Raw genomic sequence first — 17,694 nt, 5'->3', positions numbered from 1 at the left:
TATGAATATCAATAGCCCAAGCAGATTTTTCATATGAATAAAAAATACAGTAAGGTTAAACAATCCGATAATAACTGATATGGAGGCCTAGTAACAGAAGTACAGAAACGCAATCCAAGTAACGGCAAAGACACTAAATCTTATTCTGTAATAAACGTTGTCCCCCAGCAACAACCCCTACGTCAGCCAGGGCCCAGTCCTCTTAGGCATGTCTAACTGGTAGCAACAGGCAAGGAAGACCAAGAAAGGAACTGACATTCTCAAATAAACAACATTTAGCTTAAGAGCCCTTAGAAAATTTAGCACCACAAAGTCAAAAATTCACCAGTCTTCTGGTACTTTTAACAAACAGTGCAATTTGCCAGCGTATCTCATATGCTCTTTCAGCTATTACTATAGATTGTGTGGACACCTTTTTTGATTTATTCATTCCACCCTACATCCACAGGATCCCAGGGCAGCACACAGAAACGAAACAGATTAAAAAAATAAAAATAAAGCCATACTAATATTAAACCAGACCCTCACAACCTAGTCTTGCAAACAGCAAACCACAGCAATACATCTGACCTTGAACTGTATCAAACACTACCAGGGACTTCGATAGAAGAGACAACTCAAGATGTGCTCAAGGCTTCACTTTTCACAGGTAAACCTAGACTACTCAGATGAGAAACACGGCAAATCGGGGAATGGAATCCTGGCGTTTCATATTCGAGGCTGAGATCTTCCGAGAGCTCGAAGTGGAAGAGAATTAAAATTTACACGTCCAGGCTGCAGAAGGCGTCTTGTGAGCATGTCCATCCTTGCAGGTTCCTATGACACTTACCTGCCTACTGCTACCACTGCCTGCCTGCTGAAATCCTGTGTTAGGTAGGAGAGGCGTTGTGCACCTGCCACCAGCCTCTACAGCCAGGACCTGTGCTCCACTTACATTTATCATAGCATTGGAGGTGATCCTGAAGAGGGTGGCTCTCTCGTTGACCGCCTTGATCTTCTCCCCGCTCTCGGCGGGCAGCTTGAGGTTCTCCAGTTCACTCAGGGACCTCTGGAGAGCTGCCCCATGCTTGGCGATGAGGTCGTTGCAAGTGCTGAGATCCTCCAGCTTACTCGAGAGGCTTTTCAGAGTGCCGTGCAGTTCGCTCTTGTCAGACTGCGAGGCTGGCTCCTCATCGCCAGAGTCATCTGTAGAGGGGAACGGCAAAAGAGGGAAAAGGAGGGAGGGGAAGACAAAATGGTTTCCATGGTTACCGGCCGGACTGCAACGAAAACAGAGCGATGGTTTGTGCAGCGAGAAGTGAAGCAAGACCTCTGTTTGCACAAGGCGGCAAATCTCCGACTGTCCTTAGGTTGGGAAAAGTCACAGCCCAGAGAACACACTGATTTTCTCCTGAACGATTCCCCTCTGTGCAGAGATTTTATTTTATTTTATTCCTTCTCTCCAGCAACTGTAAATCCAGAAACATATGGCTTGGAAAAGAAAGCCCCATTGGTTTTCAAGGGAACTTACTTCTAAATAATTGTGTTTAGGACAACGGACTACTGTCAACATCTACATTGTAGACTGAATCAGGCCAGAGGAACCAGCACCTCCTTCAGTGGCCCATCTAGTCCAGCATCCTGCTCTCACAGTGGCCAACCAAATGCCCCAATGGAAAGCCTGTTAGCAGGATCCGAACACAAGAGCCCTCTCCCCTCCTGCAGTTTCCAGCAACTGGTACTCAGAAGCATTACTGCCTCTGGCCATGAAAGCACAGCCACAGTGGCTGGTAGCTGTCGACAGCTTTATTCTCTAAGACAGGGCAGGGAATCTCTTCCACTCAGCAGGCCAGATCCTGGGTTCCCCCACCTGTCCATCACCTGACATGTTGTCATGTGGCCTGTTTTCTTCCTTTGGGGGCGTGGCTTGCTTTCAAGCTCTGATCCAAGAGGAGCTGACTTCAAGCTGGGGTCAACTGCACTAAGGAGTACTGCAGCCCCTTAGTAATGGCAGCCCCCCTGTATCAGCCAGAAGAAAGGATAGCTCAGTTGGTAAGAGCATGAGGCTGTTACTCTCGGGGATGTGGGTTCAAGCCCCACGTTGGGCAAAAAGATTCCTGCTTTGCAGGGGCGTTGGACTGCACGACCCTCATGATCCCTCCCAGCGCTATGTTTCTGTGATTCTACCTGTCTCCAATGCCCAGCCTAACTTTTAAAACTGCAAGGCCTGGATCCAACCAGCCCAGTAGGAAAGCAGATGTCAATGCAAAGGCTCCTGCTGGTGCAACAGGGGATCCCCAAATCCTCTCTGGAGAGCCAGGGGAACCCCCAGAACAGCACTCTGGGAGGCAAGGAGGAGGATTGTTCCATCTGACCAGCAGAAATGCTTCCACTGATGAAATGATCGGAAGAGCGTGATGCTGAATTCCTCCCCTAGTCTGGAAATACACATTCAAGTGCTTTCAAGGCAGAACCGGCTTAGTTAGACTGATGTTCAGCTTATTGTTCCAGAAGGGACTACTGGTTTTCTTCTCGCTCAAGGGTTGCGGAAACAAGCTGAAAAGCCCAGTATTTAACAACAGCGAAGTAACAGAGCAGAACCCCAAAAGGGAATCAGGAAATGTGGACAATAACATCTTTAAGTGCCAATGCAGGGGTGAAAAATATCAACCCGGGGCCTCCAGAATGTGGCCTCCAATTCCTGTTATTTGGCCCTCGCGACTCCCAAGGGCCACATCCCTGCTGACCCTGCTTTGTACCCCTCCTGGGTGTTTTTTTGCTTGGCTGGAATATGTCCTTGAACTTTGGAAAAGTTTCTTGCTTTCCGCAGTGTTAGAAACTCATATAAGTAAGTTAGGCGCCAAATGGGTCCTTCAATCAAGGTTGCTGTCACCAAAATGGAACGTCTAGTTTCCATCTGGGGGCAAGGTGGATACAAAGTCTTATTGTTCAAAAGATGGCCAGACTGTGATTGATTATCAGTTAAACATCTGGCTAGTTCAGATGACAACCTTGAGCTAGGTCAAGAGCCTGGAGAACTTAAAGAAGAAAAGTCATTTGATCCAGGGACAGTCCACATATCTATTGGCCTATTCCGACCTCTTTTTCTTAATAGTGACTGCTCCTGCTCAGGTTGCTCAGAAAAAGCAATCTGGATCCAGAAATTCATTCTGATTGTGCGGATAAAATATGACTGATAGAATTCTACAGGATGGGGTATAAGTGTGTGAAAACAGTCCAGATCCAATGATCCCCAGATGGTGGAGATGTGGCTGCCGGGACCACATAACACCGGTCCTGAGAGATCTGCATTGGCTCCCGGTACATTTCCGAGTACAATTCAAAGTGTTGGTGCTGACCTTTAAAGCCCTAAACGGCCTCGGTCCTGTATACCTGAAGGAGCGTCTCCACCCCCACCATTCAGCCTGGACACTGAGATCCAGCCAAGGGCCTCCTGGCGGTTCCGTCACTGCGAGAAGCCAAGTTACAGGGAACCAGGCAGAGGGCTTTCTCGGTAGTAGCGCCCGCCCTGTGGAACGCCCTCCCTTCAAATGTGAAGGAAATAAGCAGCTATTCTATCTTTAAAAGACATCTGAAGGCAGCCCTGTTTAGGGAAGTTTTTAATATTTAATGCTGTAGTTTTTAACACTTGATTGGAAGCCACCTAGAGTGGCTGGGGAAACTCAGCCAGATGGGCGAGGTATAAATAATATAGTAGTAGTAGTAGTAGTAGTAGGCAAAGGCATCTTTACTCGGTCACAAGTGATCGAAAGTCAGGTGCAAAATGCGCCTGGCTAATTTCGAACGCTGGGATGGAGGATAGAGAGAGGTGTGTGTAGAAATAAGACCACTGTGGAAAAGTGGAATTTCCATCCATTGCTCCAACAACCTTTGCTTCTCACCCTGCCAATTACTGGCATGCGGCCCTCGGAAACCTGCCCAGAAAGGAATGCGGCCCTCAGACTGAGAAAGGTTCTCCATGCTTTACTTATGGAAGCTCAGCTAACAGCACCAGCTGCTGCAAGCTTGTGTGGCTTTAGCCTTTATTAGCATAGGGCAGGCTGGGCTGGAGGGTGCATGGAACATGTGTCCGAAATGTCACAGCATTCAGACCAGAGGCAGGTAGTTGTTGTTTTTTCCAGGATCAAGGACCCATCTGGAAATATCATCAGCTGCAAGGCAGTCACTTATGCCTTTTTGCTTTCCGGAATACACACACTGATAGAATTAGCGCATTATCCAAATGAGTAAGGCGTGTGTGTGTGTGTGCGTGTGTGCGCGCATCTCTGATGCTTCTATTTCAAAAATCCATTTATGGACTGAATTGAGAAGCAGAAGGAGCTCAAACCATGCTTTTTTTTTTTTTTTTTGCTTTTTTTTTGAGCTGAGGAGAAGACGGACATCTCAGGGAAAACTAATTAAGGTCCCAGCAATTAAACAGTTTGCCAACAACTAAAGAAACTGCTTTGCCAGCTGCAGACAGAGTGCAGACACCCACCAACATCATCTGCAGAAATCTGCTCATGCAGAACCAATTGGGTTAGAGCTATGGCTCAATGGTCGAGAATCAACTTTCAGTGTAGGAAACGCAGATGTGTAAGCTATTTGCCAAGTGGTACCTTAAACTGTGCTGGAGGAGACTCTTGAGAGTCCCATGGACTGCAAGAAGACCAAACCTATCCATTCTCAAGGAAATCAGCCCTGAGTGCTCACTGGAAGGATAGATCCTGAAGCTGAGGCTCCAATACTTTGGCCACCTCATGAGAAGAGAAGACTCCCTGGAAAAGACCCTGATGCTGGGAAAGATGGAGGGCACAAGGAGAAGGGGATGACAGAGGACGAGATGGCTGGACAGGGTTCTCGAAGCTAGTAACATAAGTTTGACCAAACTGCGGGAGGCAGTGGAAGACAGGAGTGCCTGGCGTGCTCTGGTCCAGGGGGTCACGAAGAGTCGGACACGACGAAACAACTAAACAACAACAACCTTAAACTGAGGTTGTGGTCGCCACAACGGAACGTCTAGGCTCATTTTTTTCTTCTTCCAAGGTTGGAAAATATATATAAAAAATGAATCATGTACGTCGTCAACTTAATATATTTAACATTTCAGTCACACATTTTGCCAATTACAGTAACCTTCCCTGCCAAAACACGTGAACTAACACTCAGGGCTGGAAACTCAAGATACATAAGCTAGGTGCACCTTAAATCTAGGTTACAGACCCCTTCTGATGCTACGATTCTGTGATCTCAACTAAATTGCTTGGCTGTAGCTTGCTCTTAGAAGAATTCGCTTGTCTCAGAATGCAAGGAGGAGAAACACACACAGTGAAAATGGAAAAGGTCTGTGAACTGTGAACTAAGGTTTGTGGTTGCCAATTTAGCACCCAGAAACCTAAACGCAATTGGACCTGCACCAGTAGCAAAATGTTTTCATGGTGGCCAAGCAAATGCCTGTGGGAAACATTCAAGCAGGATCTGAGAACAAGAGTAACTCTCCTCTCCTGTGGTTTCCAGCAACTGGGATCCAGAAGCATTGGCGCCTCTGACCATAGGGGCAGAACAGAACCATCAATGACCCTTTCTTCCATGAATTTGTCCAATTCTCTTTTAAAGTCATCTATGCTGGTGGCCATTGCTGCTTCCTGTGGGAGTGAGGCCCACAGTTTTAACTAACAGTACGTTTCAGAGCACAATTCAAAGTGTTGGTGCTGACCTTTAAAGCCCTCAACGGCCTCGGTCCAGTATATCTGAAGGAGCGTATTCACCCCCATCATTTTGCCCGGACACTGAGGTCCAGCGCCGAGGGCCTTCTGGCGGTTCCCTCACTGCGAGAAGCCAGGTTATAGAGAACCAGGCAGAGGGCCTTCTCGGTGGTGGCACCCGCCCTGTGGAACGCCCTCCCACCGGATGTCAAAGAGAACAACAACTACCAGACTTTTAAAAGACATCTGAAGGCAGCCCTGTTTAGGGAAGCTTTTAATGTTTGATGCATTACTGTATTTTAATATTTTGTTGGAAGCCGCCCAGAGTGGCTGGGGAAGCTCAGCCACATGGGCGGGGTATAAATAAATTATTATTATTATTATTATTATTATTATTATTATTATTATTTGGCCTTCCCCTTGAGAGCAGTTTGGGAGGTGCCTACTTTTCGTAACTGAAGGAAACAGAGCATCACCACAAGGTACAGAGTGTGTGCATATGCACGCCGGGAAGAGCATGTGCATATGTGTCTATGCGCTGCAAATAGTACAAACCAATCTCATAGTCAAATCCATCCCTGTGCCCAGAGGACACAGAGGCAGATGCTCTGTGTTCAGAAGTAATTAAAGACAGAAGGTGAGATGACTTCAGAGGTGGAGAGGGGGGAAAGGCAGGCCTCCAATCCTGGCCTCTGCTCCCATGAAGGAACGAAGACGGAATGAAAAAGCCAACCTTGAAAAGGTTGTCAAGAAGGCCAATTAGTCAGGCTTGAGGTGGCCAGGGACGGTGGCTGGCACAAGGACACAGGCAAATGGCTGGGCTGCCATGACGCTCACGTTACAGTTTGCAGCGCCAAGGCCAAACCTCTGCCCCTCTAGAAGGGAAGGGTGGCAGACAGAAGCAGCAGCAGCTGAGGACACTTTATGTTTACAAGAAGACAGAGAAGGACAAAGAGGGAAGGAGGGAAGAGGCTCCAGCGCTTCCAGCTTCTGTGGCAGTGACGCCACCGAATGCACAACAAAGGAATCCAAGCTGCGGTTGTTATGAAGTTGTGTTTTTGTTTTAAATGCAACAACAGCCTCCCTGTGTGATCAAAGCCCTACAAGCCTTTATCGTGAATCTAGCCACCAGGACACTAAAGATTTGTTTGCTTGCTTCTTGCATTCCTTTCCGCCAAGGAGCTCAAGGTGGCGTATGTGAATTCTCCCCCAAAACCCATTTTATCCTCTCAGGCTGAGTTACTGGATCAAGGTCACCCAGTGAACCTCATGGCTGAGGGGGATTTGAACCCTGGTCTCCCAGATCCAAACCACACTGGTTTTCTCTCACTGCATCATGCGCAGCCTCCGTGAGAGAAACGAGGGCTCTTCCAGGCAACCTATTTATTGAGCATTCGTACTGATTTGTTGCACGATGCTTATGTGGAGGTTAGACTATATCTGGTCTGCAGTGAGCATTTTTTCTGATTGGTTTGTGGGGTGAATATAGTGGGGTATTGCTTAGGGGGTTTTGTTGCTGTTACTGGTATTATATTTTGTATCTTTATTATGATTTCTGTGGAAATATTTCCATTTGACTGTGTACTTTTTGGATGTTTTATTTATTGTTTATGACTACTTTTGTTAGGCTGCAGTTACGTATTTTTTCATGCTGTCAGTTGCCTTGAGCATGATTTGAAGTGTGGAAAGGCGGCATACACACACAAAAAAAGACAATGAGCATTCATCCTGATTTGCTGTGTTTGCACATCTTTCCTTCAATCGTTCATTCATTCCACACTCAATGACAGAAGCCCCCACCTGTTTCTTTTTGTAAAGTGATTTGTTGTGCTAGGGGGACGGAGCGCTTGAATTCATTTTAATTGTGCAAACCTAAATGGAAGAGAATGCTGAACTCGATGGGCCCCCATTGGCCTGATCCAGCAGAAAAGCTCTTCATAGAACTGGATATGGAAGAACTGATTGGTTCAAAATTGGGAAAGGAGTACGGCAAGGCTGTATATTGTCTCCCTGCTCATTTAACCTATATGCAGAATTCATCATGCAAAAGGCTGGGCTGGATGAATCCCTAGCCGGAATTAAGATTGCCGGAAGAAATATCAACAACCTCAGATATGCAGATGACACAACCTTGATGGCAGAAAGTGAGGAGGAATTAAAGAACCTTTTAATGAGGGTGAAAGAGGAGAGCGCAAAATATGGTCTGAAGCTCAACGTCAAAAAAACAAAGATCATGGCCGCTGGGCCCATCACCTCCTGGCAAATAGAAGGGGAAGAAAAGGAGGCAGTGGGAGATTTTACTTTCTTGGGCTCCATGATCACTGCAGATGGTGACAGCAGTCACAAAATTAAAAGATGCCTGCTTCTTGGGAGAAAAGCAATGACAAACCTAGACAGCATCTTAAAAAGCAGAGACATCACCTTGCCAACAAAGGTCTGTATAGTTAAAGCTATGGTTTTCCCAGTAGTGTTGTATGGAAGTGAGAGCTGGACCATAAAGAAGGCTGATTGCCAAAGAATTTATGCTTTAGAATTATGGTGCTGGAGGAGACTCTTGAGAGTCCCATGGACTGCAAGAAGATCAAACCTATCCATTCTGAAGGAAATCAGCCCTGAGTGCTCACTGGAAGGACAGATCGTGAAGCAGAGGCTCCAATACTTTGGCCACCTCATGAGAAGAGAAGACTCCCTGGAAAAGACCCTGATGTTGGGAAAGATGGAGGGCACAAGGAGAAGGGGACTGCAGAGGACGAGATGGTTGGATAGTGTTCTCAAAGCTACCAGCATGAGTTTGACCAAACTGCAGGAGGCAGTGGAAGACAGGAGTGCCTGGCGTGCTCTGGTCCATGGGGTCACAAAGAGTCGGACACAACTAAGCAACAATGCTCTGTAAAGAAGGCCAGTATTATATTCTTTGGGATGACTGCCAGCTGAGGGGGTGGCTCCAAGAGACCAGCTTGCCTAATGTTACCTGCTGGCTACATTACAGAAGCAAAGTTGGAATCAGAGACTTCTTGGTTCATCCTGTCACTTCCACACTATGCTAGCCCTCATCGCAACACAGCGATGGGAAGGCTGTGCTGGACCACTATTCTCCATCGAACAAGATAGTAGGATTTCAGACGAAAAAAGACCCCAGAGTTCCATCTGAATATCAAGATGTAGTTCTGCAGCAATTGTACCTTTGCAAAATGTTTTGATGTATATGTAAACACACTCAAAACACACACTTTTAAAGAAAAGGCAAAGCTAAAAACAGAACCACAGCTTCACTGGGGAAAAGTCATGGAGGCAGATGAGTGCCCACTGATTGGAGGAGTAGACCCAGATGAGAAGGGAAATGAAACAAGCTTCAGGAGGTATGAGATTCATTAGACAGCCCTGGGTGGTAGAAAGGTAAGGTGCAGCTGTTCTGAAAAAGTTCCAATTAAGGGGATACATTCGCCTTGCAAACAGCCTCTCGTTCTCTTGTCTGGTGCCAGCAAACAAGGTATAGCATAGCAGAAAGTTAAATGAGAATGCAGTTTCCTACTGGGAAGGGTTTTAATGACTCCTCCGAGGATCAAACATTTCTCTGCACATCAGTGCAAATGCTTTATGCATGCATAAGCAGCAAAGAGTCCATAATAAACTGCTGTGTAGAAACACCCTCAGACATTTCTCCTCCTCCTCCTCCTCCTCCTCCTCCTTCTTCTCCTCAGCATAATTAGTGTTTTGTTTTTACCACAGTCTAACACACTTTCAGATAGCCTCCGAAACTGGAGATCACAGCCCAATTCATTTATTAATATTTATTAGTTGTTTTCCCCACAAGTGTGACCCAAAGCGTCTTACAAACACGATGTAAACATTAAAACCAAATACAGCATCTAATAAAACCTTTTAAAAACACACCTATACAAATAAAATACAGCACTTATAGGATCCTGACCTAATAAAAAAGGCCACTGAAACCCTTCAAATTAAGGACCAAAAGCCCAGGTAAAAAGCAGTTATTGCCTGGTGTCTAAATATAAAAATGACGCCAGCCCTACCTCCCAGGAGAAAGTATTCCACAAGCCATCAATGAAAAGGCCTGTTCTACTTGCCAGTTCTACCATGAAGTTTAACAGGAAGGTTTGGACAGAGATTTACACAGCCTACCTCACAAGGATGCTATCAAGATGATACATCCAAGCACAGTCCTTGAGACAAAGAAGGAAAGCAATATAAGAAAGAAATAACTAAGATTATGCTCTCTGTGTTACATTTACAGATCTGAAGTTAAACCATCAGCAAAAAGTGTTTCCAGGCAATGGGATGGGTTTGAGGAGAAATTAAATGTGCTCCGTTCTTGGGGGAAAATTTTAACAGATTTATTCCTGCAATGCCAAACCATGCCCAGGGGGAAAGAGGGCATCAATATGAAAACAGCAACGACAAACAAAACAAAATGCAGAAGACAAAAGCCGCTGGTGTTCTTCTGAAATGCTTCCAGTTATCCCGATGTATAACATCTTGCTAAATAGGTTGTCTTGCTGTTGCAAGAGACACTCTGGGTGTTACTTGTTATTGTTTTGGACTAATAATAATAGAACATCAAGGTTGCAGGTTCGATCCCCGTGTGGGACAGCTGGATATTCCTGCATTGCAGGGGGTTGGACTAGATGATCCTCGGGGTCCCTTCCAACTCTACAATTCTATGACTCTGTGACTCTAATACTGATGGTATGTAGATCTCATGCTTAAAAAGTTAAAGGGACCCCTGACCATTAGGTCCAGTTGTGACCAACTCTGGGGTTGCGGCGCTCATCTCACTTTATAGGCCGAGGGAGCCGGTGTTTGTCCGCAGACAGCTTCTAGGTCACGTGGCCAGCATGACTAAGCCGCTTCTGGCGAACCAGAGAAGCACACGGAAACTCTGTTTACCTTCCCACCAGAGTGGTACCTATTTATCTACTTTCACTTTGGCGTGCTTTCAAACTGCTAGGTTGGCAGGAGCAGGGACCGATTAACGGGAGCTCACCCCGTTGTGGGGATTTGAACCGCTGACCTTCTGATCGACAAGTCCTAGGCTCTGTGGTTTAACCCTCAGATCTCATGCTTACCACACAGACAAAAAGTGTGTCGCTGAAGAATTCAGAAACAAAAGCCCAATACAGGAACACAACTTCAGTAATCATAGAACTGTAGAGTGAGATGGGACTGCGAGGGTCATAGAGTCCAGCTCCCTGCAAAACGCAGGAAGCTTTTGCCCAACATGGGGCAGATCAAATGATGATGAAACTAATGTTTCATTCAGAAATTTTAAAATGGATGCCCAGTTTTCCAGGTTTTCTATAGCTGCCTTTTGGAGAAGGATTGGAAGTTAGCTCCTGACCTTCTCCCCCCTCCCAAAAAAAAACCACCCCAACACACTAAGCATTTCCATTTTTGTTGCTGCCGACTCCATGGGCATAATGAGCAGCCCAAAGAAGAGGACAGCCTTGGCACTGGGACCCCAACAGTGCCAGCTTGCTCAGTCTCGGCTAGTTCAAATGAGGACAAAGTCCTTTTAACAGGGAGGCTTACATAACAGCTGCAGCTTGCAGGAACTCTGAGCTACCAAACACTGCTCCCCAAGCTCAGAGGCTCAACAGAAGGTGCCTTATGAAAGAATATGGAATTTGCAGGTGCATCAGCAACGCTTTGCAGTAATTAAAAACAACAACAACTTTGTGAGCCCTGCTCAGTGGAAAGGCTGTCGGTCAAAATGCTTCTGTCTGCTTTGAAGGGCTTGTGGACATTCTATTTCCTTAGAGATAGCTTTAACCAACAGGCAGTTCGAAACATCAGGATTTGCTTCTCCCTACCCCACCCACAAACCCCTAATCTGCTTTCTCGATGCTCAACACTACAATTTCTCCCCAAGCTTCTACTCTTTTATATTCCAAGGGCTGTCATTACAGACATTCAACCTATGAATTCCTTTTAAAGCACGGCAACAAAGGGAAAAACAAGTTTACAGTATGATTTCAGAGAGGAAGCCTTTATTTCTTTCTATGGTGAAAACAAGCCACCGGCATAGGCAGCTGCTGCTGCTATTATTATGACAAAAAAATCTCCAGAACGTGACTAAATCTTAAAGAACTGAAAACGAATGAAAAACACACCTCTGTGCACACACACGCCCTCCAGTTCTGAAATGGTTGCCAAGTGTGTCAAGAAACACCAGGCACCAAATTTGCTGGAGCAATTTCAACTGATGTCGTAATATGAAACTTCTGGGTTTGGAAGGGATGCTCCATTCGGGTTGGTTTCACAGAAGCAGTGGCATTGCTCCTCTGGCTTCGTAGCAAGCTGCCCTGGTAAAGGTGCAAAGGCCTATGGCAGGGAACAGGGTCACACTGAAAGATGCCTCTATTAGGAAGTCTGGACAGGATGTCTGGTGTAAGTAAAGGTAAAGGGACCCCTGACCATTAGGCCCTGTCATGGCCGACTCTGGGGTTGCAACGCTCATCTCGCTTTATTGGCCGAGGGAGCCAGCGTACAGCTTACGGGTCATGTGGCCAGCATGACTAAGCCGCTTCTGGCAAACCAGAGCAGCACATGGAAACACTGTTTACCTTCCCGCCGGAGTGGTACCTATTTATCTACTTGCACTTTGACGTGCTTTCGAACTGCTAGGTTGGCAGGAGCAGGGACCAAGCAATGGGAGCTCACCCCATTGTGGGGATTTGAACCGCCGACCTTCTGATCGGCAAGTCCTAGGCTCTGTGGTTTAACCCACAGCACCACCCATGGCCCCTGAAGTCTGGTGTAGCAGTGGGCAAAATTCTTCCCACGTGATCCTGCCCCTCTCCCACATGGCTTCTGCGTTTCTGGGGAACGTAGGAAGCTGCCTTACACAGTGGTACCTTGGTTCTCAATCGCCTTGGTTCCCAAACACAGACAACCTGGAAGCAAGTGTTCCAGTTTGCGAGCGTTTTTCGGAAGCCAAATGTCCAATGCAGTTGTCGGCTATTATTTCCGGGGTGCCTGCACCAATCAGAAGCCGCACCTTGGTTTTCGAACATTTTGGAAGTCAAACGGATTTCCGGAATGGATTAAGTTCAGGAACAAAGGTGCCACTGTATTTGGCACTTTTGCTTTTGCTATTTATTTTGCATTTTTGTTTTTGAGGCTTTTTCGGTTAATTTGTTTTTGTGACTTTGTGGAACCGAGTTCAGCTACTGATTGATTGATTGATTGATTGATTGTGTGACTGTGGAAATGCATAAAACCCCCCCATAAACAATGACTATCATCAGTGCATGTAAGAAAAAAAATAATTCTAATTTTTATCATCTACAATACTGTCTTATTTATTTTATAGTACAGTACATTAATTACTGCTTTCATTTTATGGATCAATGGTTTTGTTAGATAGTAAAATTCATGTTAAATTGCTGTTTTAGGGGTTGTTTTTAAAAGTCTGGAACGGATTAATCTGTTTTGCATTGCTTTCTATGGGAAATGCGTGCCTTGGTTTTGGAACGCTTTGGTTTTGGACTTCCAGAAAGGATTAAGTTTGAGAACCGAGGTACCACTGTACTGTGACATGGTTGCGTCCATCTAGCTCAGTACTATCTAGGCACCAGGCATCCCCAAACTTGGCCCTCCAGATGTTTTGGGACTACAATTCCCATCATCCCTGACCACTGGTCCTGTTAGCTAGGGATGATAGGAGTTGTAGTTCCAAAACAACTGGAGGGCCAAGTTTGGGGATGCCTGGTCTACACTGACTGGCAGCAGCTCCTCAGGGTCTCAGGAAAGGGCTCCTAACCCGGAGATGCAGCTGGGACCTTTGGCATGCAGAGCAGGTGCTCTAATCACTGTGACATTTCCCCTCCCTTTGAGCTGTGGCACTTCTGTATTATGGAGGGTAAGGCCATGCCATTAATGCCTTCACAGTCAAAAGACAGTAATGATTCTGAATCCCAGCTGCTGGAAACTGCAGGAGGTGGGGAGGGCTCTCGCACTCAGGTCTTGCTTGCAGGTTGCAAAGGATCGTAGAACCACAGAGTTGGAAGAGACCCTGCAGATCATTTAGTCCAAACCCCTGCAACGCAGGAATATGCAGCTGTCCTTTAGAGGGATTGAACCTCCGACCCTGGCATTATCAACACCACGCTCTAACCAAATGTGCTATCCAGCTGCATCTGGCTGGCCCCTGGGAGAACAGGGTGATGGACCAAATGAGCCACTGGCCTGATCCTGCAGGGTTCCTGTGCTCACAGGGGAACGGAAACAACAGCCTGCTAATTTATTTCTGCCCCATTTTTCTGCACCTCCAAGTGGCTTACAGTTTTTTCTTTTAATTTGATTAAATTAATATTCCCATCCTTCCTCCCGAAGGAGCCCAGTCAAGCAAACAACAAGTGATTAAAAAAGTAAAAACATATGAATAACACCTTTAAAACAATTCAGATGCAGATTGGGAAAGAGCTCGACTTAAAGGGCTTGTGAGAACAGTAAGATATTCAGTAGTTGCAAAAAAAGATAACAGATCCAGCTCCTAATTTTTAGCAGTGTTAACCATCAGGGCTTTTCAGATTTCATTAGATCGAAGCTGGTCTTGAATTCTGTCTGGAATAGTTCCTTTTACTCTGAGATCATGCAGAAAGCGAAAGACCAAACTCTCTTGTGGTTCTCTATCTGCAAGAAAAATGAAGGCCTAAGTAACAAGGCACTCTGGGTGGTTAATGCAATGGGCCACATGGATTTCCATTAATCACCCAACAGTAAAAAGAAGCAGCCCTCAAACAAACTGATGCATTTCCGAAGGGCTTCTCAATGCCGAACAAGTTGATCTAAACAGACAGGACAGACAGATGGAGAAGGATAAACAGAGCTAAGTAGTAACACAGTTTGGGGTTTAGCTCGGGTTTTTTCAGCAACTACTATATTAACCACTGTTTTATCATGCTCAAAAATAAGTGACACTTACAAGAGAGCGCACAACACCTGCACATTTCTTGTCCTTGCAAATCAGAGCTGCCAGCAGAGTGCCACTAACCAGCAGGGGTATCTGACAACGGGGTGGCAAGGAAAAGCAGAGGTGACTCACATGAGTGATGTTTGGGAAATAAACACACACATGTGGATTTGCTTTCAGAATTTCAAATCAGAGATAACCTTGCATTAGGCTTCTCCAACCTGGTGCCCTCCAAATTCTTTGGGCTATAGTTCCCATCAGCATGGCTGTGCTGGTTGGGGCTGATGGGACCTGCAACCAGCCTAGCCATGTTTATGGGAACTGCAGTCCTCAGAATCTAGAGGGTGCAAGGATGGAAAAGGCTGCCTTTCAGGACATCCAGCTCCATGGCTGTGTACACGCCACACACTGAAAGCATTCCCCACCTGAATTCTGGGAACTGTAGTTTACCCCTCACAGAGTTATCATTCCCAGCCCCCTTAAACTAGAACTCCCAGGATTAGGGGGGGGGGGTGTAAGGATATGCTTTAAATCTATGCAGTCAGTGCCAAACATCAAGATAGGAACATTAGAAGAGGCCAATGGCCTATCTAATCCAGCATCCTGTTCTTACAGGGACATGGGTGGCGTTGTGGTCTAAACCACTGAGCTTCTAGGGCTTCCCAATCAGAAGGTTGGCGGTTCAAATCCCCACAATGGAGTGAACTCCCGTTGCTCTGTCCCAGCTCCTGCCAACCTAGCAGTTCGAAAGCATGCCAGTGCAACTAAATAAATAGGTACCGCTCCAGCAGGTAAACGGCGTTTCCATGCGCTCTGGTTTCCATCACGGTGTCCCGTTGCGCCAGAAGCGGTTTAGTCCTGCTGGCCACATGACCCGGAAAGCTGTCTGTGGACAAACGCCAGCTCCCTCGGCCCAAAAGTGAGATGAGCATTACAACCCCATAGTCGCCTTGACTGGACTCAACCACCCAGGGGTCCTTTACCTTTTACAAGGGGCAACTAGAAGCCTGCAGGAAACCCACAAGCAGGACCTGAGCACAAGAGCAACTGGGATCAAAAGCATTGCTGTCTCCAACCATGGAGGCAGAACTCAGCCATCATGGCTAGTAGACACTGACAGCCTAATCCTTCATGAATTTGTACAATCCTCTTTTAAAGCATCTGAGTTGTTGGCCATCACTGCCTCCTGTCAGAGCAGGCTCCATAGTTTTATGCACTGCATGAAGAAGAGCCTTCTTTTTTTATAGAACATATTGAAAATGTGTGTCCTCAGAATTTTTATTCTGAAGAGCCACTGAGTGCCGCCTGGGTTCTCTCTCACCCATAATCTCAGACCCTCCTTCCTGATGTTCCAGAGGTCAACCAGTGGGCCAGGAATAGCTCCCCTTATAGAACAGTAGAATTGTAGAGTTGGAAAAGACCCTGAGGATCATCTAGTCCAACCCCTTGCAAAATAATAATAATAATAATAATAATAATAATTATTATTATTATTATTATTATTATTATTATTATTATTATTTTATTTATACCCCGCCCTCCCCGGCTCAGGGTGGCTAACACCAGTAAAATTACAGTAAAATCGTAATAGGGGGAAAAACCAATTTGAAATAAAGGTTAAAATGCAATTTAAAATGCAGCCTCATTTTAAAAGTAGCCCATAGGTCAAAACCATAAGGGGAGGGGAAAACATAAGGGTCAGGCTGAGTCCAAACCAATGGCCAGATGGAACAGCTCTGTCTTGCAGGCCCTGCGGAAAGATGTCAAGTCCCGCAGGGCCCTGGTCTCTTGTGACAGAGCGTTCCACCAAGTCGTGGCCAGTACTGAAAAGGCCCTGGCCTAGTTGTGACCAATCTAACAGGAATATGCAGATGTCCCCTATGGGGGATCCAACCTGCAAAACAGCTCTGGACTCTGCACAGTCCAACTGCATCACTGTCTCTTTTACAACGTCACGCACATCTGCAGGAGAACCCGACCCACCACTTGCCTCCCCGTAAGGCATCAACCTCCCCATCAACAGAGGCCAGGAAATGCCTTCGCAGGAAGCCATTCTCACCATGAACTGAATGCCGGTGGAAAAAACACTAAGAATAAATTGGCGCAGATTCTGTGCGTGTCGGGAAGCTATGCATTTGCAATGTTTAGAAGGGGGAGAATGAAAACAGCAGGTGATTCTACACCAGATCAAACACAACGTCAGAACACTGAGTTATTAGCAGAGATGTACAAGCGCCTCTTTTGTGATTTACTCCCTGTACATTTAAATGGAAGACCAAGCTGTTGTTGTTTGTTTGTTTTGGCATGCTCAACATGTACTTGAGCCAAGCTCCACATGCAAACCCCAAACACACTTGCCTGTCATTCTCCTTGCTATTATGATATCTTTGACAGACAAGGGTATGGGCGATGGGTGTTTTTGGTTCTGATCTGCAGGACACTTACAAATGAACCGGTTGCCATAGGAACTGCTTGCCTCACGGAAAGCCAAGGCTGCTATTCTTAGACACCTGACGCTATGCTAGTCTCTGGCGTACCGTGGCTCAGAAGCTACTGGCCCTAACTCCTGTGAGATGCATCTCCAGTCTGCTGTCTCAGGGGCACCGCTGAGCACATCTCGGCTCAGGAAACCGTGGCGTGGGCACAAGCCAGGCTGTTGGCGGAAAGGACTGCAAATTCTATTTTTAAACCATCCTCTCCAGCCCTACTTGCTGCAAACTACGGATTCTTAGGTCTCTGCAAAAAGACAATGCCCAATCCCCTGCCTTGATGGATAATCCTAGACAAATTCATGTATCAGCTTATCCCATGGACACAAAAGGAACAAGCTCTGGGTCTGTGTGTGTCTTTGTTAAATACCAAATAACCCAGTTTCGTAAATGGAAGGAATATGTTCAGTGTTGTCTCCGTTTTGCACACTCTGTTCCTTAACAAATGCCTTTCTATTCCAGGGATTTTAAGAAAGCTTCCTGGTTTTCCCCCATATAATTGTAGAGTTGGGAGGGACCCTGAGGGTCATCTAGTCCAATCCCTGAAATGCAGGAATCTCAACTAATCTCTACTTTAAAAACCTCC

General features: G+C 46.1%; 1 protein-coding gene across 11 annotated transcripts in view; it reads right to left on the bottom strand.

The window, feature by feature from the left end:
* OSBP2 (oxysterol binding protein 2) overlaps positions 1-17,694 on the bottom strand; it is a 159,597-nt gene that overhangs the window by 57,945 nt on the left and 83,958 nt on the right. For all 11 annotated transcript variants that reach the window (XM_083717116.1, XM_083717119.1, XM_083717120.1 and 8 more), the window contains one exon: positions 935-1,185. In XM_083717116.1, coding sequence (XP_083573242.1) covers positions 935-1,185 — 251 coding nt within the window. The remainder of the gene's footprint in view (positions 1-934; positions 1,186-17,694) is intronic.

The sequence above is a fragment of the Podarcis gaigeae genome (assembly GCF_964106915.1).
Source record: "Podarcis gaigeae genome assembly, chromosome: 16".
Classification (NCBI taxonomy): domain Eukaryota; kingdom Metazoa; phylum Chordata; class Lepidosauria; order Squamata; family Lacertidae; genus Podarcis; species Podarcis gaigeae.
The sequence above is the reverse complement of the archived record's forward strand: the minus strand, read 5'-3'. Positions and strand labels throughout refer to the sequence as shown.